We start from the raw sequence: 26126 nt of genomic DNA, 5'->3' as shown, positions 1-26126 counted from the left end.
AGCTTGCCCGGAAAGGTGTGACAAGGCCTTAACATGGTTACGGGTAAAAAGGATTTGCGTGCGCACCTCGGAGCGACTACGGGTGAGATACGTGCTAGGTACTGTAACGTGCAGGTCATCTGCGGGGACCTCTTGGTAGTAAAAATTGTTCTTCGCAAGTCGCACGCAAGGCTTGCCCGGAAAGATGTGACACGGCCTGTAAGGCCGTGTCACACCTTTCCGGGCAAGCTACGCGGGCTTGCTGCGAGTAGGGATTTTTTTTCAGCACGCAGGAAAATTTTCTGCGGGCGGACAAGAATGTTTGCGAGTTTCGCACTTGTGTCTTATTTGCTAGACGCGTGCTACTTACCTTGTGTAAGTATTCCGTTTGACCTGCGTGAGAACTTTGAAACCGATCCGTTTTCTGTTACGAGAGATTTACGGGTACTGCGAAGTACCTGCGTTTGTGTTGTCTGCAAGGTGCTGCCGGTAAAGGTCTCCTACTAGTGTTCTGCGTGTACCCCCACAACTCACTCGGAACATATTTTGAACATGCACAAGGCCTTGTCATACCGTACCTGGGGAAGTTTGACTTGCGGGGAAGCAAATTTGCTACCCGGAGCTCTCCGCAGTTGGTCCGCACCTGACAGTACCTAGCGCATATTTCGCCTGTATTTGCCCGGAGGTGCGCACGCAAGTCCGATTTACCCGCAGCTAAGTTTACAGCATAACTAAAACTTTTTCCGGGTGAGTCGTGGGAATTGCCCGCAGAGGTACACGCACAACGCCAGTAGGAGGCCCTTAGCGGTAGCACCTCGCAGGCAACTCCCACGCATGTATTTCGCAGTCCCCGTATGCGGCCAAATTAATGACATTCTGTGGTACTTCTGCCATTCCTTAGAGGAATTCCTTCACTGAGTTGTCAGCCCCACGCACCTGGCACGCAGGTCACACAGCATACCCGCACGAAAAGCAATCGCAATAGCTTACTCGAGCCTTCAGCTCGGGTGAGCTAAATAAGTGTCTTGCCTGTCTTTACTGCTGCAGCAGGACCATCACCCTTAAACTCCTTGACCGTATTATAAATCTCAAGCCCATCCAGGGGTTTTTAGTTCAGTTACCAAAATGTACAGATTGTCCAAAATGCGCAGGCAAATCCACTTTTAACTGCACATTTTGGTAACAGTTGATCCCGTCAGGTATAGGTGCACTATCGGCACATTTTGGTAAATTACCAAAATGTGCAAGTTACCAAAATGTGCAAGTTACCAAAATGTGCCGTCACATGTGCCGATTTACCAAAATGTGCCGTAACACTGCATAGTTTTTTTCTGAAACATATGGGTAAACACGTCAGGTAAGCCGTTGGCTGATAACTGAAACATAAATGTGCCTAAGTTGTATAAAAACAAATCAGCAACCTTAAGGAGTCTGTTTTCAAAGAAGAAATAATTCATGTGGCAATAAAAATAGGTTAGATTGACTGAACGAATAGCCCGTTTTTGTATTTTGAAAATGTTATCAATATGTGATTTTGCACAATTTTCCCAGGCAAGTATACCGTAACTGATATAGGGTAAAATAAGCGTTGAATATAAATTTTTCAAAATATACTTGGGGAAAAAATGTTTGAGCTTATCTAAAATCCTAGTGTTTCTTGAGAGCATCTGAGATAAATAATCTATGTGATATTTCCATGTTAATTCATGGTCAATATAAAGACCTCAAAATTTAGATGATTCAACTTGAATAAAACTATCATTATCTATTTTTATATCGCCAGGCAAATGTGTAACAGAATTACTAAATAACATATAAACGGTTTTATTTACATTGAGAGACAACTTGTTTGCTTGAATCCACGTTTGAACCGATTTTAATTCTCTGTTCTCTACATCTAAAAGGGTTGTTGGGTTTCGCTGTGAAAAGAAGATATTAGAATCACCGGCAAAAAGAAGAAAAGATCAAACAGATGAATTTTTGAAATCATTTATGTAAAGAATGAACAAAAGTGGGCCTAAGAGGGATCCTTGAGGGCCCCCGCAAGGTAGTGTTTGTAAACTGGAACTAAAATCGCTGATATTGACAAACTGTTTCCTGTTGGTTAGGTAGCTTCTGAACCAGTCCAAGGCATTTCCACGTATTCCATAGTACGATAGTTTATATAAGAAAATATCGTGATCGATAGTGTCAAAGGCCTTGAACAGGTCCAGGAATATACCAACTGTATGTGATGAGTCGTCAATAGCGTGGGCTACTTTATCGATAAAAGCAAGCTCAGCGTGAGTAGTAGAGTATTTTTTTTTTCTAAATCCAAATTGAGAATCACAAAAAAATATTGCATTCGTTTAAGAACTTAATTACACGTGAATATATCAAATGTTCGAGAATCTTGGAAATCGCGGTCAAAAGAGAAATTAGACGATAATTACTTTCTTCTTCTTTATTACCTTTTTTATGAACCAGAACAACTTTAGCAATTTTCATTTGACTAGGCACTACACCAGTAACAAGGGACAAATTTAATATATATGTAAAAGGAGACAATATTGCGGATATATTTTTCAATAAAAGATTCGTAATGCCATCATATCCAGCTCTCTTTTTTGCTTTTAAATTGTGAACTACGTCCCTCACCTCGTATTCTTGGATGGGAGTAAAAACACAGATCGAGGGATTTGGATCAGTTAAAAAATGATGACATTCTGTATATGTCACTTGGACACTATTAGCAAGACTGGGGCCTAAATCAACAACAACAAAAAAATCATTAAACGCTTTAGCAACATATACCGCATTTTGGATCAAGATACCATGCTGAGATATTTCCTTCACTTGTTCTGATTTATCTTTAAATTTCTATTATATTAAATTCTATTAATTTCTATTTAATTTATTTTCTATTTGAGCTTTCCATTCACGTAATCAGAGCTACTAGCTGCGCACAGCGTACTGTGTGGTCAAAAGTTAGCTACTTACCCACAATCCGTGGTCTTTTCCAGTGAAAGACTGTCTTACTGCTTTAATCCTCCCATAAATCACGGTCGCTATAGATTTACTGAAATAGTTTGGTGATTTCAGTCCCTGATATACCAGACAGAATGAAAGACGTGCATTGAATTGTAGTGATTAAATCCATACATTTGGTCATTTCCAATGACATGCAGTTTAGATACATCTCTTGTACAAGAGATAGATGTCTGTCTCCTTTGTGCTTTTGAAGTTATGACCGAGACCTACAATAATCTTTCTAAGACGACTCAGTCATGCATGCGTATGGGAAACGTCGAGTGCATAATTATGTCGTAATTCGAACTTAGAAATGTTCGTGATTGAAATGCGTATCTATGATTAAGTAGATTTACCTTTGTGTACAAAACCTGAAAATTCGAGTTTCTACTATGAAAGTATAAAATAATCATAATGTTATTCCAGGATGAAAAATATCTGACCACAATGAATGATCTGATATATTTGGATTTAAAATAGGACATAGTTGTGCTGGAAACTACAAAATTTGGACATTGGAGATTATTTGTACAAACTGTGTAGTCGGCTGTAAGGATATGACATCATTAACTCACTCGTTTGCGTGTTCATATTGACAGTCCAAGAACTGTTTAATGAAATTACAATTAGCGAAAGCTAGTTTTTATATGATTTTGATCAAATTGTCATGGTTGTTCTTCTTACATGATGTCCTTTCTTTTCAGACTAACTTTTAACTGGTCTGGAATTACCCCTCAAACTCGTCATGTCATGTAATTTTTGCAGATTAATCTGACCTGGGCCCTGTTTTATGAAGAGTTATAATTGATTATAAAGTTGATTTCTATCATAAGTCTGTGGCAGCCTGTGTGATAAGGAAATTTATAATCGATTATATCTTTTGATAAAATGGGGCCCTTGTATTTTAGTTTGTATGGTTTAGTTGCCTTGGGCTGTGATAAGAGGCTGTAGAGATGTTACGAAATATTAGACAGATATGACATGTACAGTATGTGAATCAGTTACTTTTTACAGTCCAGCTACAGTGTGAAATACTACAGCGATGACTAACATTTTGCTAATTCTTCATCACTAGGTCTACGTGATTGGTGCTGTAGGAGCATTGATATTTGTGATCATCTTTTCACTCATCGGTCGACGCTATTATACTAAGAAGCGAGAACGCTTCCAAAATCTGGGCGACCCCAGCGCCACCCCGTTCACCTCTGTGGCCTGCGTGCTGGACTCTAAGCGAGGGGATGACCGTATGATTCCAATGATCACGAACCCGAATTATTTGGCTCGAACTGACCGGAGATCTGGTGCAGGTAGGGAGCCCTCATCAATACCAACTTTCTCCAATTTTGTACAGTTATTTCGGGAATGCCGGGCACAGAATATATAAAATATAAAAGAATAATCATATATTATAGAACAAAAGTGCGAACTGCGTACGCCGCGTGTGAAACTCGGCTGTGCGAACTAAAGGAGACTTCCGAATGATTTTCAGACTTTTATATTGAACAACTGTAAATTAGTTGTACTGAATACAGGGTTTCAGGAATTTATAGTTATTTCGATGAGGAATAAGAATGTTTTCAAATCTATAACGAATTGTAATGAACAAGGATGGTGTCGTAGCAGCCTCAACATAAGAATGCACGAGTTGGGGCTCAAGGAATCAGAACAAAAGAAGAAAGCATGCACAGTTTCTACAGAGGAGAACTTTGTAAGCAGGCTGTATTGTAATGGAATTACACTGCTGCATTTATGAAATATGTGAGCCTCCTGTGTCATCAACGTGGCTTAATGTAATTTGTTGAAAGTTTTTTTTTTTCAATGTATTGGTTTCTCTGCCCAAGGACCACAATAACTTTAACAAATCTGTATGTACGTGAGGTTGATTTATGCACTACATAATGTAAATTTATGAAAATCGTCTGGAATGCCTGTTGCGACTTAAATTGTCGCCCGTCAAAAATTGTCGCCCCCGGCTCGGGGCGACAATTTGTGACGGAGTTGGCGGCATAAATTGTCGCCCCGTCACAAATTGTCGTCTGGTGACAATTTTTGATGCTTGTGCAGTTCCCAATTTTTGACCTCGATGGCGACAATTTTTGATGGCAAAAACAATTGTTGCGACATGAATTGTCGCCCCGTCAAAAATTGTCGCCCCCGGCTCGGGGCGACACAAATATTGTCGTCTGGCGACGATTTGTGATGCTTGTGCAGTTCCCAATTTTTGACCTCGATGGCGACAATTTGTGTTGGCAAAATGAAACGTAGCTGCACAAAATTGTCGCCGGCCATGCACTGTGAATTGTGTGGCAGTTGGGATGGTTGCTCCGGTGTTATGCTTTGGTGGGGTGGGTGTGACTGGTAAGTTATGCGTAGGTGTGTGTATGTGGGGGGGGGGGGGGGGTTGCATGGTATGTGCTGTGTATGATTTTGTAGGTGCGTATTATGTGACTTGTGTATGCGTTTGCCTGTGTCTGTGCGTGTTTGTGTGTTTGGAGGAATTATGTGGAAATTGTGCCCGTGTGGTGGTTGTGTCGTTTGTGGTTGTGTCGGTGTGTATACGTGTGTTTGTATGCGTACGTGTGTCTATTTGTGTTTGTGTTTTGATGTTTGTGCGAACTAACTTTTTTTTTGGCAGCAGCAGGCACTACTGTGGCAATGAAAATGCCTTCAACGTGTGAGCACGTGTTTATAGAGTTCACAGCGGCGTTGATTTCAAAATAGTATGGGTGTGTCAATTTCGGCGGTGTGGCGGACTAGGAGAGAGAGACAGAGAGAAAAGGGATACAAGGGAGGTACCCTCCCTAAATGTTATAATATAATGTGTCTTTATGTCTTTGCTCATTTTTTCACTACAGTCATATTCTTCCACCAAGTTTAGCTTCAACTTCCATATCACTATTCTTTGCCCCAGAATAAGTTTGGCATGCTTTATGCATGAGCGAATAATTTCGACACGCCGTAAATAATTTCTCAATCGTTAGTTGATTTTAGCACAAACGAACTGCCATATGCACACCGCAAATACATGCGTATTTATAAACAAACACCAACAAACACTCAAACAAATCCTCATAATGCATTGCATATTTATTGATTTCATTCAAATCATTCATAAATCAACCCATTCTGGGTGTGACATGAACAAAAAGTTACAAATGCAATTCAAAACACAAACAAATCCATTTGTCAATTTATACTACGAATAATCTCACTTCAACATAGATATCTCGATTATAAATCTACTCTACGAACAATTTCTTCACGAGAAAGTTTTGACATGTACCAAACCTATATCCCTTGAATATATTGGATCATGTAACTCCTTCTCACTTACAAGGGCGTGTACATAAAAATGAATAAAAAAACATAAATACATATACAAATCTAGAATAAAATAATTCATAAAAAACCCGAACAACCCTTCCCCCCCCCCCTCCAACCGAAACAAATCTACATCTATCCTAAATATTGAATCCTACCTACATCTGTCATACCATTTATAACTATCCTTCTTCAAATCAAATCCCCATCCCACCAACCCTCGATTAACCAAAACATAAATCATTCCACACCCACAATCCCCAACCCACACACACACACACACGCACACACATGTTAATACGTAGACATAATGGACCGTATGCATAAAAGCAGCCCGCACGCAAGCACCACTCTGAATTCAAATACAAATACAAATACAAAACACATAATAAACACATTCTTCCATAATATACAATAACACACACACACACATACACACACACGCACGGGCGGACACTTAATTATCATGTGTACGCGCACATACACACTTCCTTGAAACCTCACCGTGACTATTTACGTGCCTTGTTTGCATGGATGTAGCCATGTAAGTTATGTTTTGGTATTTCAATGACTATGATAAGAATGATATTACCCCCCAAAATGTGCTTCGAGGGCGGGCGACAACTTTTGCCGTCAGCCCTCATCATAAATTGTCGCCTGTTTCAGAGGGCGACAATTTTTGACGGGGCGACAATTTATGTCGCAACAAATGCCCCTTTAATAAACCATTGAAGAGACCACGCGCCATCTTTAATAATCAGGCCTATATTCACGCTTTGCTCTGATTCGCTACGCTCAAAAGATATGGTAGCGTTGGCTCATGAAGGGTCTCTTCGGTTTAAGTGTAGTTTATTTCCATATCTCAAAGAAAAACAATAGTTTGTGATAACACAAAATCTATAAATTGCTGAGAAAGACACAATACTTTAATTTCACAAAAGAAATATGCAGGAAATTCAATGTTCATTTATGCTGATATTGTACTAGGCCTTCTGTAAAAGAGCAGAGAAATATGAGGGAAAATACGAAAAACTAAAGCTTGTAAAATTTGCAGGTTTTCGAGGAAATATAAGTTCTTAGCACCGGCATACATAGACAAAAATAAGGATTGACTAAAACATATGTTTAACTCATATAAGAAGCTGTAGGCCTGTGAGCAATTTCTCTATTGAAGCATAATCATTATAATGATAAAGAGTAGATAACTATTGATTTGCCTCGCGAGTAACATGGTCTCGAGAGAGCATTGTCCCTTGCCCCAACCCCGAGCACCACAATATTGACCTCCACCGCCCCCGCTACGAAAAGATATGACACGACAACGTTCAGCCTCTCCTGATTAGGCGTACTTATAGAAAATTGAACATGGACTTGTGAAGTCAGCACAGCAGGTCAACGTGGAAAAAGTATTCAAAACAGAACACTAAAATGCACCACCAATCTGATGATCCAACCTTTGCTGCCCAAACTTCTATGGCAAAAGGCAGCAAGTGACTAATGTGATACTGTATTCTTGTAAATGAACAAATTGTGCTGTCAATTGCAATGACATCAATGCAGAATTTAGCATGTTCTAAACCTTGATATATCCAGATATAAAAGGATTTATATCTACTCCATATTTTCCCATGAAACATCAACATAACTTGAAATTGAGTGACTTGTCACCCCCCTCTCCAAAAAAAAAATGGACAGTTCATGTCGTGAGGTAACTGTTACATTTCATTTTATACAATAATTGTACATAGTATAATACACAGAATACACACCTGAGGCTTATGTTTTATTTGAGATCAGTATACACATACAACAGAGTAGCCATTTCGCAAGAAAGACTTCAATTTACGCTTGAATACATTATATGAGACGTGTTACGAGTTTTATATTCTACTGTTTGAGTCTTCTAAACAAAATTGTATTTTGGGGGAAAACAGTTCAAGTTCATAGAGTCACTCTACCGACATGACCGAGTGAGATTTGTATGAATCGATTGGTTTCCCTTGAACATGCAATTTGTTGAAAAGTTGCTGATGATTGATTTATTCGTAGGTAAATAAAAAAAAATCAACTTTACACATACAGAGTCTGACATGCACTTAAACATTATTTCGTATGTGTACGCACTTTTTGCCCGGATTAAGATGGCTTTAGTTCATTGTATAATCTCTACGGTCGCGGTAACAGCGATCGACCGTACGCTACGGTCAAATATAGTGTTATGCTTACAGCTTCATCTGAATAGAATTACTGTTATTGGTTAGTTTTCCCACAGACATCAGCTTCGTTTGAACTCTTTCCACTTTGATGTACTTGATGTGTATTTGATTATAACTTTTCTATTCCCTATCAGCTGCCATCAACCACATCTCACGTGAAAACATTCGCTTCATAGGGGAACTTGGGGAGGGCGCGTTCGGCGTGGTTTGCTTGGGAGTCTGCGAGCACTTACCTGGCGCCGACGGACCGATCATGGTGGCTATTAAGACGCTGAAGGACGCCTCCATCGGCGATGCCCGAAAAGACTTTGAGCGTGAAGCTGAGCTTCTCACTAATCTTCAGCATGAGAACATCGTCACATTCTACGGCGTGTGCATTGACCAGGAGCCATTTTTCATGGTTTTTGAGTACATGGAAAACGGGGATCTTAACAACTATCTTAAGTAAGCAAAAGCAAGCCCCATCCACCCCATGTAGTAAACAATATCCTTTACCGAATTATGTATATGATATATTATGTATATATATTATATATATAATATCATTACCCATATCAGACATAATGAGCTGTGGTTCTACGAAAAAAAAAAATGTATTCCCCGCGTTTTAAGCGCCAGCGGGTAAAAGAGGGGTAAAAGAGCGCCACATAGCTGACTTGTACATATGGGCATGCATGGTATGGATGTAGATCAGTGGTGCAGAGCTTAAGGTGGCGCCGAGTGAAAGTTTGTTATGGGAAAGTTATAGAAAGTCTATATTGTAATAATCTATGTTACTGCTCAAGATGCCTGAAATGGGAAATAATTATATGGACTGGCTACTTTCGGGGGATACGATAGCCATCACCAGAACTGCATGCCCTCTTCGACTCGGACAGTACAACATTCAGATAATAATGTCGTGTCCCCTTCAAGGCCAGTCCATATTCATTATCATACTACATAATAATTGTATGCAATCTAAGTGTCGAGCTGACAGCTCTCAGAGCTACCAAGTCTCACGCCTATGATAATGAGCATAGCTCAAAAGATTAGAGTGATAGTTGCAATTGAAGGTACACTTCCCTTTTGTCTTTCAAAATAAGTAAAAAATGGTCACTGAAGTATGCACCTGATCGCACCATTAAGAGCTAAAAATTGAAAAAGCTCCCTACCGTGGGAGGCCACAGGGGGGAAAAACCCCTCCCACACCCTCGCTCACTGGCACATTCGCGCGCCGAGATGCCGAGCGATGCCGAGTCATGAAAATCTCACTCATAAAAATTTTGTGAACCTGGCATCCCTGAGCTCTGTATATGTCTTAATTGACCCCAAATGAGGACATCGTTACGTCAGAATAATTAGACAACTTTATTATGTTTCACTTTATCATTGTCAAACAATGTGGTTAGAGTCAGAATGAATAGACAACTTTATTATGTTCAACTTTTATCATTGTCAAACAATGTGGTTAGAGGTGTACAAAGGATATGTCATAATTATAGATTCGTATGTCCCCTTCTAAAGATAGAGAATAACTGTTTCTGACGGTGTGTGACGTTGATGCTGATTAATCATTCTTCGCTACAATGTGCACAACATGACTACGCTGCCGTACAGTAGCTGGTAAATATTGTGCCATTATTTGACACATATTATGAATTCTTCATTTCGCTCACGAAACTTTGTACAATTTCCTATCAGGTCACGTGGTCCCGATGCCGATTGCTTCACGAAGAGCCAGGCCTTGCTTCCATTGACAGCCAAAGAACTTCTTTATATCGCCACGCAGATAGCGGCCGGCATGGTGTACATGGCATCGCAACATTTCGTCCATCGCGACATGGCAACGAGAAATTGCCTGGTCGGCGACCGCCTCATAGTCAAGATTGCTGACTTCGGCATGTCTCGAGACGTATACAGCACGGACTATTATAGGGCAAGTACACCAGCCTTACGGATATTGGTTTCTGCAAGTATTAGCTTTTGTTATTGTCTGATTTGGTAGTTTTTCTCGTAAGTGAATACATAAAAACAAACTAGGCATAAAGTTGATATTGACATGTATTGATACCTGTTGACGGCAATGTTTACTGGTTGTCATAATTCAGTGGTGTGCACTATAGTCCGCGCTAATTTTTCGATTTTCAAATAATTTTCTTGCAGTGAGGTTCGCATTCCCTACTTTTTCACAAAGGAGAGCTGTAGGCCTAAACGCAGTCAACTGCATAAATTTAAAGATGTTGGTTATTCGTGTTTAACTCAAAGACTAATCGTGACGAAATATGCTGTTCACCAGGTGGGGGGACACACGATGCTACCAGTTCGTTGGATGCCGCCGGAAAGTATAATCTACCGCACGTACTCTGTGGAAAGCGATGTCTGGAGTTACGGGGTCGTTCTATGGGAGATATTCGAGTATGGCAAGCAGCCCTGGTTCGGCCTATCAAACCATGAGGTAGGTTCCTGACTGATGACCGGATTTCTAAAGAAGAAGGATTGTCAAGATTTTTATTATTCTCATGCTAAAGGGCGTAAACACCTTTCATTTCATTCCTGTAGGCCTTTCAATACCCTTGTTAGAGTAGAATATAAAGACCCCGCCCAACTGAACTGCGTCGTCCACTACCGCAGAAAGCTGCCGATTTCGCGAAATCTCCCCTACATACTTCCGGGTTGTGACGTTTGTGACGTACGACACGGATATTCGGTTCTCATGCGGGAAAGAGCACATGTCGGAGATGGTGTATTGCCCAGGCATATAGCTGCATTAATAGCTCAGCAAAAACGAAAAGGAAATCTTTCCACCGCTTTCCAGATCCACAACATCGAAATGATGTTTTCAAGCAGTGGATTCCTGCCCTTAGGTCCTTTTTTATTGTTGGATAAAAAAGAATGACCTCGTCTGTTTTTTAGCGACCACTTCACCGAGGCAGATTACGAGGTCGACATGAGAGCGAATCTTCTGGATGGAAAACCACAGAAGCTCCTTGAATCACACGCAGGTCCGTCATTTTTTGAAAACCAATCCCCCGAAACCTCGTCATTCGTCTGAGAAGAGGATTATACGTGGAATATGAAACAAGATTCATATCCTAACCTGCTACCCCATTTACGCATTACATCAAAATAAGTGTTGTATCTGGAGAGTCTCCTGTTTACAATTACATAGCATGGTGTCTGCATCGCGCTAGCTTGGGTAGTGTTTGAGCGAGGCGAACGTAGTCTGTATCAGAGACTCTGTCAAATTCATTATTGGTCATGGCCATGGCCGGCTAGTAAACTCAGTGCTGTCACAAATCACATTTTGAATTGGCAATGGGTCATATGCATAAAAACTAGCAATTGCTGGTGATACCCTTTCGCTTGAATCCGTGTGCATAAAAACAAGCAATTGCTTGCAAGCAAGAGCTTTGCTAGCAAGCACAGGCAATTCCTTGCTGCCCGCAAGCAATTACTTAGAAACCAAGCACTAATTACTTCAAAACGTACGCACAAAACGGACCTTTTTGCTTGTTCTTGCTAGTAATTCTTTACGATTTTCCAAGCACTGTAAAACGGACTTGAGCTTTTGCGTAACTTTGACGTTCGCTTTCAAGCATCATTTTCACATTCATAAAAGAAAGTGTTTTTTTCCCCATTTTTTGTAATTTTGTTTTTATTACTTCAAAGGAAATTACAATAATATTTACAAGTGATTCTCAAAATTAACAAGATCATGAAACATAAAAATAGTAAACAATAACCATAAACTTTTCTCCGTTCACACTTTTCCTGAGTTTGTACTTTCTTTCCAATATTTAGATATGTTAGGAGAGTCCATTTGATTTGAGTTATACATCATTGTAAAGCTTAAAGTTTGCTCTTTCCGAATATGGTCTTAACTAAAAATTCACATCTGGCGACTTTTTGTTTGATTTGAGGTGCAGGGTCACAATTATGTGCGAAACTCCGAGACGGAATAAATAATCATCCCAAAGATCACTAACATCACCAATATTACATTATTGCATACATATAACTAACCTCTTAAACATAACAGAGCCAAACCACTACAGAAGTCCAGGATAAACAGAACTGGGTAGCGGAGCGATCCACTACACAAAACAACCCCCCCCCCCCCCCCCACACACACACATTCACACATCAACACCCAACTAAACCTCCTCACCCCCACACACACACACACACACAAACAAACAAACAAACAAGCAAAATCGCTCCGGCACCCAGTCCGGCCCATCCTAGAAAGTCTGTAATGGATTCTTAATACAATCAACTATGAACATAAAACAAATATAACACCAAAGAGGAAAAAAGCTGTACAATTATAAGTACGCGGTTGCATTAAGGCTGGCAGAATGCCATGAGCACCGTCTCGGAAATCGCCAAGTGGATTACATGAATATGATGGCTGTCAGCAATGTAACATTGTATAATGCATTGTAAGACAATAGACAAGTAATACATGTGGAATCCTACTAAAATAAGGTGATAGGGTACAATAAACATTATTACCTGGTCATAACTTAGGCGCGAGGGGATCAAATCTCAAAACGCCATTTCTTAAAATGGGCTGTTAGTTTGTTTTTCTTTTTTGCTAAAACATATTCAATTTCTTTCTGCTTTTTAACAAGAGATTTGAATTTTACAATATTAGGGGGACTATTACTAAACTTACTAACATAAATATGATATTTCATTTAAAAAAAAAATAAATATGACACGAATTTGTCAGCACAAATGCAGAAGAACATTTCAAACTTGGTTACATTCATTATACGAGGGTAATTCCTGGAGATTATGGTAAGGAGGTCCTGCCAAATTTGAGCAACTTGATCACAATCACAAAATAAGTGGACCATTGTTTCATCCTTTTCATCACATAAAGTGCACTTCGGAAAACCTTTCCTTTTAATCTTAAAAAGAAAATCATTCAGAGCTATAGCCTTACGAAACAAATAAAATGACCTCAATTTAGTGTCAATGGTACAAAAAATGTTTGTATTATGGACCTTTTCCCAATCAATGTTTAATGGTATAGGTAAAATGTCATTCCAATACGCATACCTTTTCTCAGGAACATGAGAACCAAGTAATGAAATATATGAATCCTTAGGAATCTTTTTGGAGTTCAATAATTTATGAAGTACAGTTTCATGAACTCCCACAATATCAACATCAAAATTTTCCAATAACTCATCTGGGATACTCTTGATTAGAAAATTATATCTTTTCCTATCTGCAGAAGAAATCCCAAAATATAATACTAACTCTTCAAAAAGTTTATGACCTGGAAAGGGAGGGTTAAATAAATCTGAGATCGTGCATACATTCTTATCAAACCAAGATGCATAAAATAAAAAGGGTTACTTTTAGAACGAATTAACCTATTATACCAAAGCATTTGGCATGCACTCAATTCGGAGAATTTATGATCATAAAACTCCTTAGTAGCCTCTTCTCTATAAACATACCAAGCTCGTAATGTCTCAGCTAATTGTATGTTATTTAGCGATCTTAAGACACTTTCCGAAGCAAAGGATTTCCACAACAAAAGAACATCTTGATTGAATTTCTCTGAAAAGGTTAATTCAATACGCTTCCAGGGAGCATCAAAATTTTCATCTAGAAAATTCTTTACCCACATCATCTTTTGAGCCCTTGCAAAAGTAGGGGGATCAATCACCTTGAGACCTGCCTGATTATAATCATTACACATGACTCTTCTCTGAATTCTATCCTTACCTCCATTCCAAATAAACTTATAGAAAGCTGTGTTCAACTTCTGGAAAAAGGAGTGAGGTATTCTAATACATGGAACTGAGAAAAGATATATTAATTGAGGAAGCACTAAAGTTTTAATCACACATATTTTACCAATTAGAGATTCCTCATTCTCCAACAATTTATAGTTTTCTCAAGTCTCTTTAGTTTCTCCTTATAGTTTAATTCTAAAATCAAATCAGTATTTAAAGAAAATATAACCCCTAAACACTTAAATTGACAAGTTTTCCATGTAATGCCCTGGTTATTATAAGGAAAATTTTGACAACCTATTTTCAAACCAATCCAAATCGTTTCAGTTTTATTGAAATTTATTTTACACCCAGAATACGGACCAAATTTGAATAAACTCTCAAATAATTTAGCAAATGAATTATTTAACCCATCTAAAAAACATACCGAGTCATCTGCAAATAAGGAAATTTTAATTTCTTGATTTCTAACTGGAATACCTTTGATTTGGTCATTTTGCCGTATAGAAAGGGCCATAATCTCAATAACAAACAAAAAAAAAAGATATGGAGAAATCGGACATCATTAAAAAAATACCTCTTTTCATAGCTATACGTTGAGAAAAGAAACCATAATTCATTACATAACTCTGTCGAGCAGAATATAAAGTCTTAATTGAATCAATAAATCCTTGACCAAAATTGAATTGTTTCAAGGTTTGAAACAAAAACTCATGAGAAACACTATCAAATGCTTTCTCAATATCAAGCAATAGGATACAGCCAGGAATATCATTTGAATCTGCGAATTGCAAAATATCTAATATTAATCAAATGTTTTGACCAATATTCCTATCTTTCATAAATCCAGATTGGTCCATGGGAATGAGGTCATGTATACAATGCTTAAGACGATTAGCAAAGCACTTGGCTAGAATTGTATAATCTGTTGTCAGTAAAGTAATAGGGCGATAATTAGGCAAGAGAGTAATTATTCCATTTCTATGTGAGGGGGACAATACTCCATTTTGAAAATTATAGGAAGCTATCAACACGTCACAAATATCCGGCCAAAATACAATGTAAAATTCAACAGGAAAACCATCAAGACAAGGAGTTTTATTCATCTTCATGGATTTGATTGCCTCACAAATTTCCTGCTTAGTGAGGGGGACACCAAATCTTGTTTTTGTTCATTACATAATTTAGGGATATCAAATAGGGACTCATTTACCTCATTCTCATCAATTGCATTTGGAACGCCATTTTGATCAGAATACAGATTACCATAAAAGTCATGGATTTCTTTTAAAATGTCAACAGGATCTGTAATTAAATGTCCTTCTAAATCCTGAAGCCTACAAATATTTTTTCTGATGCCAACCTCTGTTTTTAAGATTACCAAAATATTTGGAACTTTTCTCCCCTTCTTCTAACCACCTGACTCTGGATCTTATAATTATACCCTTTGTTTCATAATCATAAATCTTATTCAATTTCTCTTCAAGTTCATCTAACTGAGTAAGAAGGAATTTGACATTAATGATATAGTCCTATCAATGTCTATTAAAAGTTTTTTCCCCACAATTTCTTTCTTTCTTTCTCCTCGAGGAATACTCAGTGCATACCCCTGAAATGTAAGACTTAAGTGCATCCCACAAAATATTGGGATTACACTCCGAGTTTTTATGATTTTCTTTAAATTCCGTAATAGTCTCTTTAATTAAGTTAATAAAATCTGAATCATAATTCAATTGCCAAAATCCCATACCTCTTTTAGGTTTATCATTAAAAGCAACCTGTACGATAGAATGATCAGATTGTATTCCTGGGAGAATTTTAGAAGATACACAATAATCTAAAAAATTGTTGGAGATTAAAAAGAAATCTAATTTCTGATGTCTTGTATATTGCCGTAAACTAGAATGAAAATGTCTCCATACATCAACCAATCCATATTCTTCCATCATAAGGGAGATCATTTCACTATTTTTCTTATTAGAATGTTCTGATCTAGTGCCTTGATAGTCTAAAGGGCCGATCACAGAATTAAAATCACCACCAACAATCAAAATAGGGCTATCAAATTTGTCAATTTCTGCAAAAACACTTAACAAAAAATCCGGGTCATCGTTATTTGGAGCATATATATTTACAAGAGTCATACCAAGGCCATTAAATATTCCTTTAAAAAAATCTACCTTCTAAATCACTAAATGAAGAAATTACCTTTAAGGTAATAGAATTTCTTATCAAAATGCCTACTCCCCTACTGTTAGGTAATAAACTAGAAAAAAAAAGGCTACATCACCCCACTGGTACCTACAAAATGTTTCATCTTTCTTATCTAAATGGGTTTCCTGCAAAAAGCAAATATCTGTACCCACACTACCCAAGTAATGAAAAATTTTCTTTCTTTTATAAAAATCCTGTAAACCTCGCAATTAAATGTATGTAATTCTAAAACCATGATTCCGTATTAAAAAATGAGTTCAGTTTCAACCGGGAATTATACATTAAATGAACCAATATGATGGCCATAGTTGGACATTCCAGCCACAAGATCTGTTTACACAGTGTATGTCAGAGAACACATCTTGTTGAGAGATCAATAGAACATATTCTGCCACAGCAAAAGAGGATATCACAATGTCATATGTAAGAAATAGGAAAAAACAGAAAAAGAGAAAATAATAAGATAAAATAGTATTACAAATACATACAAACATTGTTGAGCTTCAAATCATGTAACAGCTCTACATAAGGCAGCAACTTCTCCAATATTCCTATAAACGAGCAACATGCAACCAAAAAACCAAAGATGCAAGGCACAAGGGTGAAAATACAAATCATGTTAACAGACATTGTAGCAAAACGCAATACAACTTATAAAATCCCCCAAATACTCCAATGTTATCAGAACTTTAAGGATACTCCTTTTTACATGCTAGACTCGATGAGAATACAACAGATCACGCTGTAAATTGTATAATACACTAAAAGAACTTACATAACAAACATACCATGTAAATCCACTAGAAGTTATGTGAGTGGAAATGTATACAACTAAAAGGACCTAGGCCTACATGTAGAATGGCCATACATACATCACACTGTTGCAATATCCTATAAATACACGAACAAAAATCCTTGAACAACTTCAACTTCATAGGCATCATAAATGTAAGCACTGAGTTTAATCATCTGTTTTGAAGGTCTAAGTACAGACTCGCAAAACTAACTTTAGTTCACAATAATGACCTTTCCGGATGTTTGCCGATATGCTAACTTGGCAGGGTAGAGAAAGAAAGGCTCTCTCCCCTCAGTCTTCAATTGTTCAAAGCGGTCCATTTTCTCCGAAAAATCTTCGACCAAAAACAGCTTCTTACCATGAAAGTCAGATTCCTTGAACTTTTTGATGCAGCTGACCCTGACATTTTCCTTGTCGGCATAGGAAGTAAATCTCACATGTATCATCCTTGGCTTCAGTGGTTCGTTCTGACCTGCATTCCTTGGTTTTGTAGCTGTGCTAGTGGGGGTTCCATGACACCTGTCAATCACGTTGTCAGAAGAAGAGAGGCGCACAAAGTCCTGCAGAATCTGATTGACAGTAGCTTTTGTATCCTCCTTGGAAGCTGGGCCCTCTTTTTAAGGAGCGCCGTGTAGTATCAGGTTGTTCCTCCCCCCCCCCCCCCACATTCTCTAGATCATCCACTTTGTCTAGCAGATACATGTTGTCCTTCAGTTTCTTTATTTCCCCTTCCATATCAGCGATCTGGATTGTGCATGCTAGAGATCTTCTCTTCTTGTTCGGAGATACGGGTAGAAAGCTCACTCACCTTTGCTATCGTGAGGGTCTCAATGTGTTTCTCGAGGCGGGACTCAAAACTTTCAAAGAACCTGGTGAACCAAGCTGGTGGATATTCTCCCTCTGTCACCTCCGAGTACAACGGGAGTTTCATACCACGTTGATTCAGGCCGTCACTATTACTCGCAGTCGGCGGACACATCTCCATCCTATCGGGCCGGGAGAGGGGTTCATTACCCGGCGCATGCTGTGTAGAATCTAGGGCACGAGGTTTCTTACTATCCCCATCTGTCTTGTTAGTTTTTTTCCGGGGAAAGAGGGTGTTTTCGAGATTCTCTTTTCGTTGCCATGATCCACGATTAGATGAAATCACTGGTACACATTAGTTCGAAGAAACACTTTTACTGCACCGAAGGAATTCGGGTGCTTTTGATAGAGTTCAGCCAGCTGACATACTTGGTTCGCAAGAACTATGGAACTCCCCCTCATAAAAGAAAGTTGACAGGAGTGGTATGAATCTAAACAAATAATTATAAAAAAAATAAATCTTCTAAAGGCCCTGTCACACCTTTCTGGGCAAGCCTTCTGTGCGACTTGCGAAGAACAATTTTTGCTACCAAGAGATCCTCGCAGATGACCCGCACATAGCAATACCTAGCACGTATCTCACCCGTAGTTACCCGGAGTTACGTACGCAAGTCCTTTTCACCCGCAGCCAAGATTAGGCCCTGTCACACCTTTCCATGCAAGCTAGGCGGGCTTGTTGCGTGTGGGGATTTCCCAGCACGCAGGACAACTTTTGCAGGCGGACATGGACGTGGACGAGTTCCGCATGCGTCTTCCCTGCTGGACCAGTGCTACTTCCCTTCTGCTTACTGTACATGCATTCCGTGTGACTTGCGTGTCAAGCAACTCGGTGAAGGAATTTGATATGGCAGAAAACCTCACAGAAAGCAATTATCTTGGCCGCAGCCGACTCTCAACTAACCAGCAAAGGCAGTAACTGACCCTCAGCATGCACGCAATTCGCTCGTATAGCTCTCTCCACGCTCACAGAACCGACCAGCTACACGGATATTGGCAGTTTCAACGCCGTTCCTTGCCAGTAAAACACCCGTATTATGCTCGTAGAATGCCCGCACATTACACGTCCTTCCGGCGCATTGATATAGATCCACTGGTAACTTACGTACTTTAAGCGGGTCAACTGCATGTGACTTGCGGCAGATATGGGCCTCCTACTGGCGTTCTGCGTGGACCTTTGTTTGCAATCCCCGCGGTCATGCCCAAAACTTGGCTGCGGGTAAATCGGACTTAATTCAGTTCAGTTCAGTTCAGTTCAGTTTTTATTTCTGCATTTCAAAATCAATACAAATCCACAAATCAACAAAATACTTACATAGTCATTTACACAGCTAATATTCGTAACGTTTGGATCTTACATACATTTTTTTTTTTTCAAGAACGAATATCATATATGAAAGGAAGCAATAGGAAATGATAAAAATGAAATGCAGGGGACCATCATCATAAGCTAAGCTTGACGAGGAAGATGGCCCCAGGTAAAGAGATACATAAAGAAAATCTTGCCAATAAAGAAAATCTTGATGGCGGAGGCATACCAGTCGCCATAGCGACATTAATTTCTAGTTATCCTTGTATCTTTTCCCAAAGTAAGATCACTGAAAAGAATAAAAATCGTCTTTATTTATTCAAGGATTACAATGTTTATTATTTTCAGATTTCTTTCATTAAGATTTTTCCTCCAAATAAATCATATTTAATACAATGTGCTGGCGAATAGCAGCACATTGCGGTAGTTCCAACGCGTACGTCATGGGACAAGCTGTGTGCAAACGCAAAGGTGACTCTCGGACGGAACTCTGAATCGTGAAATGACTTATCTTGTGTAGCACGTATCAGTCTTGTCTCATTTCATATTTACGGTTGATGATGTTCTTTTGAAAGAGTGGAAAACCCTCTATAAGACCAGTAAAACATGTTAAGAATGATTCCCCTTTATTGAAATAAATATCATCAAACGGTTTAGAAAACTCTGCGATCCATTGGTGGAGATCTATGTGTTGATTTTTTTTTTTTTTTTTTTTTTTTTTTTTTTACTGGCCGCGTTACGTCATTGAGGGGAGAGTCGCGATCGGATTCTGGATATTTTTGCCTGTGTAGATACAAATATCCAACTTTATAGCGTGATCAGTATCGCGCTCCAACAAATCCCAAGAGATCTTGCGATTTAATCAGGATGATTTGCACCGAGGAGACTGTGTGAACGCTGGAGCAAAAAATCTCGAGATTTTCTTTTCCAATATTCAAGTATGCTCGAACAGAAGGGCATGCAAAGGTCACCACTTTGGCAGATTTCAGACATATGCACTTTCATTGACAAATTATCATGATCGGCAATTTAATGTTTAGCAGGATAATTCTGTCCATATGAACGAGCGCAAAAATCCTCGAGATTTGGATCGCGATCTGTATCACGTTATTTCGAATGAGGCTAATGTATCCAGGAAATTCATCGTGCATCCAGGATGCATGGTACTGGATGCATGGTTTGCGTCTATGACAAGACGAAAGGAAATGTATCACGCAGTGAATTTGCCATCATAATTTTAGAAATGGATTTTTGGTACAAAAAAAGTCCCCCGTTCTATGTTCTTTAAAATAGATGACGCACGTGTCTTTTCGTGAGCCAGTAGGAATGGTGTCCATGCGGTAACCAGAGAGTTTAGTCTATAAAACTCATTCGGCTTCGCCTCATGGGTTAAACATTCCATAGTTACCTTAAAGGTAAAACGTAGTTCTGGGATGCCTGCAGAACTGTCAAATTTCGCTCCAAAATGTACATGTATTCTTAGAAATGTGTGGAATAACGCTGTAATAAAAATATATTTGTTGGGCGAAATATTAACTAAAGAGGTTTGCCAGAGTCGCAATCTCAGAACTTACCCGATCGGGGTCAGGCTAACTCTGACTCGGGGACAACTCGGCCTCGCTTTGACATAAGACCGAGTTCAACATGTTGGAGTTGTCCCTCTGGATTGTGCAGTGTTGTACTATGGGAGCGGTTCGCGTTCTGGCTGGTCGCAGTTATTAGACCGGGGCCCAGAAGATTCATTCAACTGAAAAGTGTCACACTTTTTGATGGTCTCATCATATTGGGATGTGGCCAAGGGTCAATAAAATGAATTGCTGGCAAGTCACATCCTGTACCGTAAGCCTAGGGGCCACAAAAAGGGGCCCCAAAAAATGCATTTATTCAGCCGAAGGGGGTCAAAAGTTGGTGGATATTGTTCCTTTGGGTGTACCTATCATGAAAACAGCAATGCCAGCTATTTTATCTTGTACGGGGCCCCGGACAGTAGCCCCAAAGGGCCCCACCCATATGGTGTTATTCAGCTGAAAATGGTCACGGCTAATTTCTTTTGCAATGGAAGTAGTACCCATCAGAGATATCCAAAACACCAATGCCAGCTATTTTATCCTGTACGGGGCCCCAGACAATAGCCCCAAAGTGCCCCCCCCCCCCCCTCATACACACACACACACACACACACACACACACATTGATTTTATTCAGCTGAAAAGGGTCACGGCTAATTTCTTGTGCAATGGAAGTAGTACCCATCAGATATATTCAAAAACACCAAAGCCAGTTATTTTATCCTGTACGGGGCCCCAGACAATAGCCCCAAAGTACCCCCCCCCACACACACACACACACACAAACACACACACACATTGATTTTATTCAGCTGAAAAGGGTCACTGCTAATTTCTTTTGCACAGGAAGTAGTACCCATCAGAGATATCCAAAACACCAAAGCCAGTCATTTTTATTCTGTACGGGGCCCCAGAGTGTAGCCCCAAAGTGCCCCACCTATACACTGTTAATCAGCTGAAAATGGTCTTGACAAATTCTTTTGCAATGGAAATATTACTGCCTACTGAAAAGAGATATCCCAGACACCAACAACAACACCCAAAGCAAATCATCTTATCCTGTACGGGGCCATATATAGGATACAGTAGCCCACAAATACCACTTTATACGATTTCTTTTTAAAGAGCTGAAAAGAGTCATGACTAATTTCTTTTGCAACGAAATTAGTACACAACAGCGGAGATACTCAAAACAATAAACCCAGTTATTTTATCTTGTAATGGGGCCTTGATATTGCGGTCTAGATTTGCCCCCCCCCCCCCCCCCCGCACATAATACGATCTTAAATATATAGCTGAAAACAGCCACGGCTAATTTCTTTTGAGATGGAAGCAGGCCCTGTAGAGTACACTCCAGATATACACAAAACACCAATGCATGTGTGTGTGTGTGTGTGTGTGCGGGGTGTCAGCCAGTAGCCAAGAAGTGCCCCTGAATGATTTTAAAAGGAGTCGTGGCTAACTTCTTTTGCAATGGAACATTATTACACAACAAGATACCCAAAACACCAAAGCTAGTTATTATCCTGATAATCATACAGCTAATTTCTTTTGCAATGGACGTAGTACGCAAAAGTGATAACCACAGCACCAAAGCGAGTTGTATTATGCTGCACGGGGCCCCAGACAGTATAGTCCCAATGTGCCCCACCCATAAGCTGTTTTGTTTTTTTGTTTTTTGTTTTTTTCAGCTGAAAAGTGTCATGCTATGGCTACTTTAGTACTTTCTTTGTTCGCAAAGGAAGGAGTACTCAACAAAGATACCCAAAGCACAATGCCAGTTATTTTGTCCTTCACGGAGACAACAGTAGCCCAGAAATGCCATTTCATATGATTTTGTTTAGCTGAAAAGGATCATGACTATTTCTTTTTTGGCAATTGAATTAGTACATCTGAGATACACCAAACATCAAGGCCAGTTATTTTATCCTGTTCAAGGCCCTTTATACAGTAGCCTAAGAATAAGCGCCCCCCCCCCCCCATGCCATATGATTTTTTTTTTTTGATGAGTCATTACTAATTCCTTTTTCAATAGATGACGTTCACAACAGAAATGCCCATAACACCAAAGTCAGCAATTTTATCCTGTACATGCTGAATACGGGGCCCCAGACAGTAGACAAGAAATACCCCATATGATTTTAAAGAGAATCATGGCTAGTTTATTTTGCATTGGAAGCTGTAGACAAGAAAAATACCCTACACACTAAAGCCAGTATTTTTAGATTCTACGGGGCCAAAGACAGTTGCCCAAAGGTGCTCAACCCATATATGGTTTACTATTTATCTTTAAAAGTAATGGCTAATTTTATTGCAATGGAAATAATACTCAATATGGATACCCGGAACACTAAAGCCAGTTATGTAATCCTACATTGTAGCACTGAAGTGTTCCCCTCCTTCTGGTTTTATTTACCTATGATGATAATAATAATGATAATAATAATGATAATAATAATAATGATAATAATAATAATAATAATAATAATAATAATAATAATAATAATAATAATAATAATAATTCAATTTATATTCAATTCAAATTTATTTCATATTTCCATTTCCATTTTCTCAATGATGAGATTACAAAATTATTGCCAATAAAACAAGAATACAAAAATATATGTGACCGTGCATCACAAAACGAACAAAAAGTCACACACAGTGATTTTGTATAAGGACTGAAAATAGGTGAAATGGGTCAACCTAGCCAATCTTGAGCTTTTCCAATTTTTTGAAAGAGCAACGTTTACTCTTCTTCTACATTATGCTGAAGTTTGGAATCATAAAACGAACAGAAAATTGTGTTTTTAGTAGTTTTTCTCGGACACTTTTTTTGTAGAATAGTGTGATTAGGTGTGTCTAACAGAGTCCCCTTTTCATTCCTTAAAAACCCTGAACACACCTTTCACTTTCAACTCTAATAACTTTAGAAAGGATGATGTTACTGCTTTGAAAGTTGGCATTAATCATGGAAAGAATGATTTAATAAAGCCTGCTCAATTTCAGCTTAATCTGATAATCCCTTCATTGTTGTTGCATGGGTGGTTAACATCCTGGGTTTTTTTTTTTTCCCCATTCATCACACAGCTGGCACCGCTTGGTAAAGATTAAACACTTGAATAGTCCTTGTACTTCAGAGCTTCTTTTCTCAGTTCACACTTTTCCAGAGAATGCGCTTTCATTCCAAGATTTAGATAGGTTAGGAGAGTCCATTTGAATTGAGTTATACATCATTTTAAAGCTTAGAGTCTGCTCTTTAAGAATCTGCCCTTAACTGAAAAATCCATGTCTGGCGACTTTTTGCAGGTTTTGTGGTGCGGGGTCACATATACACTCATGTCTTTTGATTGAAGAAGAAGAAAAAAAAAAACTTGACACAAATGTACATGGTCACATCGTATGAAGATGTCACAAGTAAGTATAAGAAATATGATGGGGCCTACATAAAAGCTTTAAAGCTTGTAAAACTGTAGGTTCCCGAGTTCATAGGCATATAATTGCACGGAGAACGGATATGTTTGTCTTGACCAACTACAATTATACCAGTACAAAGTTCGATAAGTCATAAACTAATGAACCACATAGATATCGCACAAACCAGACTGTATACAGATCTCGCAGTGTTTGAAAAAAAAATGCTATATATTAAAAGATGTATCGGTACCACTAAATAACTTGAATAACTTGGTGCTGCGGACAAGGACAAAAGACTGGGAGTATAAAAAAAAAGGTTACTAAAAACTTGGTAGTGTGTATCCACTTAAAGTAATAACTGTTTTAATTTGCGTTTGAAGGTGAATAAAGATAAGGAAGAAGTGATATGTCGAGGGAGGTCATTCCAATATCAAGGTCCAGTAAATATGATTGTTTTCTTTGCAAAAATAGTGCGAGTACGGGGAAGGTGATAGGCGTCACTCTGGCGAGTGGGATAACAGTGGATAGAGCGATTCCTTTTGAACATGTGGATAAAAACAGACGGTAATTCATTAGTTGTTAGTTTATACCTGAAAATTCCGAGATTGTAATAAAATAGGTCTGGAATTTTCAGAATTCTGTTTTGATGAAAAAAAAAAAACACAGTTGGTATGAGCAAAATATCCGGCGTGGTTTATGATTCTTATTGCACGCTTTTGAATACGGAGAAGGGAATCTAGCAATGAGTGAATTGCATTTCCCCACGCCAGAATTCCATAATTAAAGTTTGGAGATATTAAAGAAGAATATATACTCTGCAAAATATAAACAGGAAAGAAATGTTTAAGTTTATTCAAAATACCAATATTTCTAGACAAAATTTTACTTACAAAATTAATGTGAGTTTTCCATGATAATTCTCGGTCAGTCCAAAGCCCTAAAACCTTTGTGTTATTAACCTGCTTTAAACATAAATCTTTTATTTTGATATCATATGGGACAACATTCAAAGAATTACTGAATACCATATAATGAGTTTTTTCTATGTTCAAGGATAAATTGTTCGCATAAATCCAGGATTGCACAGACCTGAACTCAGTATTCATCATACCAATTAATGCATTAGGGTCTCGATGTGAAAAAAAAAAAACAAGCTTGTGTCATCGGCAAAACAAATGAATGATAAAATTTGCGATGATTTTGGAAGATCGTTTATGTGTAAAATAAATAAAAGTGGGCCCAAGAGGGAGCCCTGTGGGACTCCACATGAAATAGGTTTTAATTGCGAATCATGGCCATTGATATTAACAAATTGCTTTCTTTCTGTTAAATAACTCTTAAACCATTCTAAGGGCGTCCCGCGGATTCCATAACGACACAAACAAGATTTCGTGATCTATCGTAGCAAAAGCTTTAGAAAAATTAAGAAAAACTCCAATTGTATGTTCAAAATTATCTATAGCATGAGCTACCTTGTCTATAAAGTAAGTAACGCATGGGTTGTGTTGTAATGTTTTCTAAAACCAAACTGAGAATCCGACAAAATGTTATGATTTGTGAGAAAATTTAATAATCGTGTGTAAACCACCCTTTCAAGAATTTTAGAGATTGAAGTCAACTAAGAAATTGGTCGGTAATTATTCACCAAATCTTTCTGTCCCTTCTTAAAGATAGGGACAACTTTTGCGACTTTCATCT

The 26126-nt window shown here is 38.6% G+C and overlaps 1 protein-coding gene across 1 annotated transcript in view; it reads left to right on the top strand.

Moving 5' to 3' along the window:
* Window positions 1–26126, top strand: part of LOC140231078 (BDNF/NT-3 growth factors receptor-like) — an 86818-nt gene that overhangs the window by 52190 nt on the left and 8502 nt on the right. Inside the window, exons 5-8 of the mRNA XM_072311229.1 lie at window positions 4064–4295; window positions 8660–8969; window positions 10209–10443; window positions 10804–10962. Coding sequence (XP_072167330.1) covers window positions 4064–4295; window positions 8660–8969; window positions 10209–10443; window positions 10804–10962 — 936 coding nt within the window. The remainder of the gene's footprint in view (window positions 1–4063; window positions 4296–8659; window positions 8970–10208; window positions 10444–10803; window positions 10963–26126) is intronic.

The sequence above is a fragment of the Diadema setosum genome, chromosome 7, assembly GCF_964275005.1.
Source record: "Diadema setosum chromosome 7, eeDiaSeto1, whole genome shotgun sequence".
In the NCBI taxonomy this organism is placed as follows: domain Eukaryota; kingdom Metazoa; phylum Echinodermata; class Echinoidea; order Diadematoida; family Diadematidae; genus Diadema; species Diadema setosum.
This window is presented reverse-complemented; position numbering and strand designations above follow the sequence as displayed.